The 9,514-nt window shown below is 42.0% G+C and overlaps 1 protein-coding gene across 5 annotated transcripts in view; it reads left to right on the forward strand.

Annotated features, from left to right (window-relative positions):
- SATB2 (SATB homeobox 2) overlaps positions 1 to 7,644 on the forward strand; it is a 128,603-nt gene extending 120,959 nt beyond the window's left edge. For all 5 annotated transcript variants that reach the window (XM_027725718.2, XM_027725720.2, XM_039378851.1 and 2 more), the window contains one exon: positions 6,542 to 7,644. In XM_027725718.2, coding sequence (XP_027581519.2) covers positions 6,542 to 6,997 — 456 coding nt within the window. In that variant the 3' untranslated portion in view covers positions 6,998 to 7,644. The remainder of the gene's footprint in view (positions 1 to 6,541) is intronic.
- The last annotated feature ends 1,870 nt before the right edge of the window (positions 7,645 to 9,514 follow it).

Genomic DNA, 9,514 nt, shown 5'->3' on the forward strand with positions numbered 1-9,514 from the left:
AAAGCTGTTGTAGCCACCGGTTCTGATTGGCTGGTTTGGTCTGGCTTGCACGAGACGGGGCACATCATATCACAGACATATATTATAATTATCTCTAATAAGGGTGTTTACTCTTGTGAAGCAATTACTAAGGTGCATTGGAAAATGCACAAGATGTGCACCAGCATTTGAGCTACAAAATTAAAAGAAGCTCAGATTGAAGTTAGATGAAAGTGAACATATTTATCCATGTCAGACTTCCTACCATTTTGCACGCTCATATTGATTTCTTTTGACACGGTCTTCTTTTATTGAGTACCATATATTTTTTTAAATCCCTTACCGATAACAGTACCTGCTAAGGGCAATTGTAAAAGGAAACTAAAGTATATTAAACCTGCCTGGAGTCAAAATGTAATCTAACACCTGTAGTCTGCAATTTGTCATCACTTCATAGATACTTTTTCTTTTTTAATAACAGTTTTGGATTTCCCTGAGTTTTGACCTTAGGATACTGTATAATCCAAGAAAAGCAAGGAAACTAAACCACAGTCTTTAACACAGCTTTATGGTGTCAAGGTGTGAAATCACTCTGAGAATGAGTCCAGAGAAAATACTTCCTTTGGAACTGCAACTAGTACTGCAGTGTTTACCCAAATGAATGTATTTTTGCAAGGGGACAAAAAAAAAGAGTAGTCTAAGAGCCACATTTTGAATAGGAAAGAAATGAACACAGGTGCAAATTGTAACTTCTGCTACAGTTTCTTGGACAGACATTCCTAAAAACCTATAAAGAGTCTTGGCACAGTGATTGTGTCTAATTAATGTTCTTACCCCTGTGAGCCCTGGCCTGGGAGGCTGTCAGGGTGCAAGCCTGTTTATGGTAGCAGCTTGCTCTGTTCTCTTCTTGCACATTTCTATATGTGAAGAAAGTGAGACCATGGCTAAGGAGTGTAAGGCTGTTTATTTGAATGGATTATCTTCTCCAGATTATTCCTGTAAGATCTGCTAAGAAGGACAGTGCCTCCTTCTAGGTATAAGATTTTGTTGCAAGGTGATAAAGTTTATCTCTTAAGTAAACTCCTAACATGATAGCTAGGCACTGCCTGTGGGCTCTCGGCTTGCAGAAGTCACATGTTGCTCAGTAAAGTGCAGCTGAACACCTTGTTTAGGCCTGTCCTCCACCCTCCCTTTGACTTCAGCTGTCTTTTCGGAATGAACTTTTCCAACAGGCTCCTTTACATGACGTATGTAGTGACTTGTTTTTGTGTGGAGTCAAATTGGTGGCGACTCCCGCTGACTAGCTGTGAATGCTTTAAGGGATGTAATAGAGGACTGGTGTTGGGTGTACCAAGTGCAAGTACTGGACCTACGTTTGTAACATGTGCATGTTCTCTCTGGCTTTTATTTGGGGCTCCTTAAGCAGGCTAAAAATTTGCCATCTTTGGCATAAAAATCCTTGGCGTGATACAGTGTTATGGCTGGCTATGAGAGCAGCGTAAACGTGAAGGAAAGCTAAAAGGCAAGACCCCTTCGCACCATGCAGAATAGATTCATAGAACCATTTCACTTGGCAAAGACCTTTAAGATCGAGTCCAACCATTAACCCAGCACTGCCAAGCCCACCACTAAACCAGGTCCCTAAGTGCCACATCTATACATCTTTTAAATGCCTCCAGGCATGGTGACTCCACCACTTCCCTTGGTAGCCTGTTCCAGTGCTTGACAACCCTTTCAGTGAAGAAATCTTTTCCAACATCCTATTTAAACTTCCTCTGGCAAAGAGAAGGCAAATCCATTCAACTTTGCTCCTTGTGGGTTTGGGTTATGAAAATTTATATTGGCCAACACATGCCACTTGAGGTACCTGTTGGTGCTCACTCTGTGCACAGAGGAAGGTGGTGTCTGTTCAACAAGGGCAGTCTCTGTTGCAAATGCAGTGTTTCAAGAGTGACATTTTTGGTGGTTCTCTTAGTAAGGGGGCAGCTCATCATCTCAGCAAATCCTAGCAGAAAGGAGCTCACATGAGTAATCCTATCTGCAAAAGGAGGGGCAGAACCACACTACGAAACAGAAGAGCGAGGGTTTTTCCCATAGAAATGCAGTTCCTGATTCCGATGTGCTGCAAAGGCTGCTCAGGCAATGGAAGGTGGCCTGTCGTGGAGTGAGTGTTGCCAGCTGGTGCCTTGCTGCTGTTGTTGCCCGAGTGCGTGTGCGTACCCCGCTCAAGCATATCCTGCTTGGCTCCCCTTAGCAACTCACCAATTTTACATGTCTAGTTCTAGCCAGAAAGTGGGTGGAAATGGAAACAAACATCAGTGGCATAGTGAATCCAGCCAAAATTAAATGCAGTACAGACACAGACTGCAATTGCATGACATTCATCTTTCAGTTTGGGTTTGCTCACCTCTCTTTTCTGTGGGAACGCTGAAGTCAGGTTTCTCCTGCAGAAGCATCCTTGAGACATGGGGAATGGATTCGTGTAAAACAGTTCAGCGATCTCTTCCCCCAAATAATTCTTGGCTTTGGATTTTAGATAGACCACAAACCCTTAGCTTATTACAAATAATCCTGATCACTCCCGTAATGATACACTACATTATATACTCTCCTAAATTTAATCATTCAATATCTCACTTCCTTCCCTGTAGGCATGTACTATTATATTTTACACATGGCTTCCAGCTGGTTTTCATTGTGGCCTTCAAATCATATTTCAGTGCAGTGCGATCTAAGACCAGTCACTTTATCATTTAAAGTCAACTTCCATCACAGTCATTTTCTTACAAGTTTTTTACCAGGACAGGTTAATTTGTTAGAAAAAAATGGGTTTGTGTGTGAGGTGAAAGTCTACCTGAATGAACCTTCATGAAGCAGCATCTTCCAAAGCTGCTCTGTTCTGAAATGCTGAGTTGGCAGACGCACCTATAGAGTTTAAAAATCAAATCTGTTGAAGGGGTGGAAAAAATAAGTCCTGTGGGCATGGAAGGAAATCTGTATCTTCACATTTGATTTGAAAGTAGATGGGGAAGGGAAGTCAGCTCCAGATGGTAGTGGATGTGGAGGAGGAGGAGGCTGCCCCACTTGTGGCTGGGGAGAGGTGGGGAAGGGCATGGGGGATTTCCTTTCCTGGGAAAAGGAAAGCTGAGCATGGCCATTGTTTTTGTCCCTTCTCTCAGAAGCCCAGCATATACATGGTGGTAGGTCAGACCACTGTTGGGGGTTTACCTGCACTGGAAAATGCGCTGCACCCTGTACTTTGTCACAGAAGATCAGTGATGGTTCCTTCTTCAGAGCAGCACCAACCCTAACACCAAGGTGTTACGGCAGGGTGTGCACAGCAGTGCGTGAAGCCAGTTGAAATTTTACCCGTGGGTTTAAGAGCTTAATAATGACCCAAGATCTGAAAATCTGGAACTGCCAAAAATGGTCCATTTCCTCAGTGAGGCTGTGACGTGCAGAACCAGACATGAAGTAAGCAAATCACCCAAACTGATCAGCATGCTTTACAAATGTAGTTTAAAACAAATATTTAACAAAAAGGTAATTTAGATTTCATATTGTACTGTGTGCCCCAGCAGTTGATCTGGTTTGCATAGAAAAGCATTCTCTTTTGTGTTAAATAGTCCATATTGTCAGAAGGAATTGCAAAACTGACCACAGCCTAAACCTGAAGGAAATTCTGTGCATTTATCCACCTCTCTGTATATGGGTAAACTTGTGTCACTGAAAAATGTAGCGTGGCTGAAATCCTTTGTTAATGCCACTGGCAATCCAGAGCAAAGCCCCCAGAAGCTAGCAAAATAATGAGATTTATCTGTTACAAGAACATCGAGCATCTTTAGGCTTTTTCATTACTTAGGATAACAGTAAGCGAAATAAAATCCAACCTTTTTCTAATATTTTGCACTGATAACCCCTGGGTTACGTGTTTTCTCTTCTGGAGAGGGTAGAGAGGTCACTCCAGAAAAGGAAGGGTTAATTGAAATAATTCTTTTCCTCCCGCTCTCAGCCCTCTCTTTGGTTGATTGCTTTATAGATGCTGTAGGCATCTCTTCATCTCCTTCAAATTAAACATTTTACTGCTGCTGATCCTGTATTGTTGGATTTTTTCATCATTATATTTGATTGGAAGTCTTGTAACATTTTTCAAGCTGGATTGTTTCTCATGCTATTTGTCAACTGAAAAGAGAAAAAAGCCCCCTTCCAAGTCCAACAAGAACGAACTGAGTAATTCTCACCCTTTCTGGATGTGTTTCTATCTCTGTTACTGCTACTTGAATCCAGCTTCTGATTAGCAATGCTCCTTTGCAGCTTTTTGTGTGACGCTGTCTGTAAGTTCCCTGGCAGTTTATTTGTAGTGCTAAATCCTTTTGATTTTGGCTGCTCTGGGTCTTACAGTGTCAGGAGCCAGGGCCAGAAGGCACTACAGGGGAGATAAGTAGGTAGGGTCTGTGTGACAAATTTATGAGGCTGGGTCCTTGGCTAGTGTCAGCAATCCTGGCTGCGCTGCTTTCAGTGCTCCCTGCTGACGTAGGTATGGATCTCACCCTTGTCTGTAACCTCTCTATTTGGGAACGTCAGTCCTTCTCTTTGAAAACAATCCATAGACAAAAAAGAAATCCTCCAAGAGCCAGCTGAGTGATTCCATGCATTGGAACATTATGCTCTTTTATTACAAGAGATGTAATAAAACATAAACCAGATTATCTGTCATTTCCATTTGAGTTTCTCCTTTCCCCTGCTCCTTGGTTAGCCCCATTTCTACGACACCCTGAGCATTTACGTGCTTGGGAGGAAAATGTATGTATTGGCACTGAAACAGGTTTGCAGTGTTTCTGCCCACGAGCGGCTCTTGCCCGCAGTGTGGCAAGCTCTGCCTGTCACCAGTGGGACACCTGCTCTTAGCTGCTCATTGAGGCACCAATGAGGGACGTGGTGCTGTGTCCTGCCTCTGTGCTCGGTGGAGCTGCAGCCCCCCAGGGCTGGCCGAGTGCCACCAGGTGCAGCAGGGGAAGGGCAGTGCCCTGGCCAGGCTGTCACAGCCTCTCCTCCAGGCTCAGCTCCCTGGCCACATGTGCGGTGGGCAGTGGCTGGGGACTGCGAGCTGCTCTTCAGAAGCCATGCCTGGAGGTCGCTGATGTTACAAATTACTGTGGCACCAACGTTTGATGAAGGAAATTAATCAGGGGCTCTTTGCCATAGAGCCTTTTTATTTATTTGCATAACGGGCTGATATTCCACAGCGGACTTCCCACTTGCAGTAATAACTTGACTAGTGTAGCATTTTACTGGTGGCTCAGTACGTGTGTAAAATTCAGTGCAAGTTCTCAGCACGTTTCCATTGTTTATCCTTATTTTTTCCCTTTAGAGAGCTTTAATGTAGGGTTGATTTTCTGGATGGTACACTTTGCAGCAAAGACATTTTCTTCTTGGTTGAAGAGCCAGAATTCCCTCTTATTTGTGGAAGAAAATAGTTATCCATATTGATTTTGTTAGCTCTGAGTGTTGAGTTCTAATAATTATTTCCCCGCATCTGAAAAAACCTCTGGGCAAATCCAGCCCTCAATCCTGTAGGGGATTTTTTCCGTTAATCTCTCTTGTATAGATTTGGTTTTAAAGAAAGCATGTGGAACTCCTCTGTGTTTTGCACAATTCAGAGCAGGTATTTTTTTTCCTTGGAATAAGGGCTGCACAAGGACCTTTTTAGTCATTTTAAGTGGCTGTTAGGAAGATTAAGAGCTACATATGCTTTCTTTAAACTTGCCGAAAAGGAGATACTGCTGGTGAAAATCTGTTACAAGACTGCAAAGCGTGTTTGCCCAGAGGGTTTCTCAGAATGGAGGGCTATAATTATTTGAACTCAGAACTCCTCAACTGGTGAAATTGCTACAGATGTAATACAGAGAAATCTGTTCAGGAGACACATTAAAGCCACCTATGTGAAGCTACTATGCTGTCACTCTTCATAGATGGGAAATGTTAACAAATCTCTGCACTTCCATTATTTTTTTTTCCATAAAGCAGCTGTGATGGATTTTAATGCCAAATCATTATTCATGATAAAGTAGCACCTGACAATCCCATGTATGTCTAGGCCTTTGTGGTACTTGGCATTTTGAAGAAATGATGAGAGTTTCTAGCCTAAAAAGACAAGAGGAATCAAGGAGGGGGAGAAGAGGAACAAAGCAGGAGAATGACTTGTCTGAGATGGGACAACTGGCCAGTCATCCTGACCATGAGACTGTAACACCTTTTGACTTAACTTTTATTCTGGCTATTTTATATTTCTTTTTATTACTTGCATTTTGTATTTCTTACTTATTTTGTGGCTTTATATTTATTTGATATCTTTTGCCTTTTATATTGCTTTCTCCTTTCAGTCTATAGTTACCGGTGCAGCTGTCTTCAAAGGTAGAAAGGTAGTGGAGAAAGGATATTAATTGTGCTTTTCCTCACCAAAACAAAATAGACCCTGTGTAAAGGCCTGTACAAGTGTCCTTATCTCGAGCACCAAGGGGGTCAGCATGTACGTGAAGTCTGTGTCTGTTTGATCTTATAGGTGCTGCACAGACAGCAGTCCCAGCCTGCAAAGGAGAATTCCCCACCTAGAGAAGAGGCTCCTCCTCCACCTGCCGAGGACAGTTGTGCCAAAAAGCCAAGATCCCGCACCAAGATCTCCTTGGAAGCTCTAGGTATCCTTCAAAGCTTTATTCATGACGTGGGTCTCTACCCTGATCAGGAAGCCATCCACACCCTCTCTGCTCAGCTGGATCTCCCCAAACACACCATCATCAAATTCTTCCAGAACCAACGTTACCACGTAAAGCACCACGGGAAGCTAAAAGAGCATTTGGGAACAGTGGTTGACGTGGCAGAGTACAAGGATGAGGAGCTGCTGACAGAGTCAGAGGAGAACGACAGCGAGGAAGGCTCTGAGGAAATGTACAAAGTAGAGCCTGAGGAGGAGAACCCCGACAAAAGCAAGGCGGCTCCAGCGGACATCGACCAGAGATAATGTGAGACAGGGGCGCAGAAAGCAATACATTGATCCAAGGATTTTCTGGGTTTATTTTTGATTTTTTTTTCTCTTTTTACCTTTTGTTTGTTTGTTTCCGTTGCGCATGATCCATGTGCAAACCGAATGAATTCAGCATTGCCCGATCAGACATTGCCTTGACACAGACACTCGAGTGTTACACTTCCTACATTTGACTGAAGCAATTGTTGTAGTCACATAGGATTATGCCTTCATCAATCTTGCACTTATGAAAGGGACATCTAGCAAGTAAATGGGAAGAAAAAGTCCTATGAAATTAATGAAGGAAAATTTACAACTTTGTGTGTGTATATATATATTTACATAAAATATATATATATTAAAATTGCATGGGACGGAACTTTACAACCTAAAAGTATAGACTGTGAAATGAGTTCTTTAAAGATGAGACTTGTTTATGTATTAAAACCACTTCACAATGAGTTGCTTTGGCTTTTTGATAAACTGCCGCCTGCTCTCAGGGTGTGGTGACTATTTTTGAATTCCTATTTATTTTCTATGTTTATCCCTGATTTTTTTTTTCATTATTATATGGCTTCCTATCTGGCAACTTGATGGGTAATTTTTGAGGTATTTAAAGACGTAAATCAACACTGCCAAAAAAAGAAAAGAGGAAAAAAAAGAGAGAAAATGGAAAAACAAATCAGGGCACCTTAAAAAGAAAACTAGTAAGTTAAAAGTACTTTGAACACAATGCACACTTAAAAGGATACAGCATGTTCCACTCTCCAGATAGTCCTTTCTGTAGTGAACAGATGAGTTTTCATGGGATTCAGAATAGCTGAAACTGAAATTCAGTGCATAGAAGACTTGTCCGTTAACAAAGTCTTTATAGAAAGAGAAAAGAGATAAATGTGTTGAGATTTCATGTATGGAATTCATACTATCAACCACATTTTACAGCGGATTTTATTTACCTGTTCTCTGTTTCAGATCTTGAAATTTATAAGCTTCCTTCTTGTCAATGCTTTTTGTTTATACTGAAGTGAAAAACACACACGTTAAGTTGCATTGCGACACAAAATGCCACAATCCTGAGAATCCTGTCCAGGTAAATTGCAGACAGACCGAGGGTTTACAGCGCTGACACCCTGTTGCTGACACCCCATTCGCCCTCCTCGCCAGCCTCCCCCGTGTTTCTGTTTTAGCTGGGCTTCCTCTCTGTCACGTGTTTTGTGCCAGTGAAATGAAGTGTTTTCAGCCGCAGGTCCCACCTCCCCACGGCACGGGCACTTCCCAGCCTCCCGAGGCACGGGCACTTCCCAGCCTCCCGCCAGGCCCTGCACACCCCCCCGCCCACCTCCCGGGCCGAGGGTCCCGCGGTGACCCGGTAGCAGCCACGTTACATAAAGCAGAGCTAACACTGACTGACTCTCCAGTGGCGTGAGCACTAAAGCTGCAATCTACTATAGCATCCACCCGCTCTGAGGCATCATGTCGAAAGAGACACCAAGTAGCATTTACTTTTCACTTCTGTGCAATGATTTCCGAGACAGAGACCTCACCTTGCAGCTGGATTGATTTCAGACGCCTGTTCAAACTGCAGCCGTAACACTACAAACGAGGCTTCTGGCTTTTTTCTTCCTTTTTTTTTCACATGGGCTTTTCACGTAACCTTGACAAAGACCTCATGCAATATACCTTTGAAAGTTACTTTCTGTTTACTACACCAGGCAATGTAATATAACTGTTAATACTATTTATATATTTGAAAGGTATAAAAGGTAGGAGTTAAAAACGAAAAACAAACCTCTACGTGTAGATATTTACTCAGAACAGACAATATACAGGGAGAAGACGTTGCAATACAAGCTAATTCTAGCTGCTCAGTAACCTCTGGAGTTTTTATGAGATTTTTTCAGAGCTAATGTTTGAAACATGAGTATCTCTGCATAAATTTCATATACCTTTGCAAATTATGGTGGGTTGCTTACTTAATGCCCCTTTTGCTCTTCATCCTTTAGTTCTGTAGTATGCTGCAGCTTTAATCAGAATTTCAGTGGTTGCTGCTTTATGTTTCTCTCAGAGCTACGCTTTCAAAACTGTCTTCTTATCCTGTAGCTGAAATCACTCCATGCATTTGAAAGGAAACTGAATTTTGCCAAGCTAAGTAAGGTTGTTCATCTGATGATGGCATCAACATTTGGTATCTTTTACACTTCAACCAAAAATTTTATTAGGTATTTTTTCAATGCTGAGTCTTGCCTTTTTATTTTTAATTTCACTGCCAATTTTGCAGTGGTTCTAAGTGAATCTGTGGGCATTTTAGCCTGTGGTCTTGCCAGAACTTTGCGAATTACAATGCATATATGTCTATTTATTCAATATCCATCATATAATATCTATTTGGAGAAAGAAAATTTTCTTGTAGTGCCTCTTAACAAAGCACAATTTTCCGCCTTTTTTGTGAAATAAAAAATAAAAAAAACAAATTGTGTTTTATTGCGGTATCAACAATGTGAATAAGGATTAACA

Source organism: Pipra filicauda, unplaced genomic scaffold (assembly GCF_003945595.2).
Source record: "Pipra filicauda isolate LSUMZ 115617 unplaced genomic scaffold, ASM394559v2 scaffold149_size4050908_pilon, whole genome shotgun sequence".
NCBI lineage: Eukaryota > Metazoa > Chordata > Aves > Passeriformes > Pipridae > Pipra > Pipra filicauda.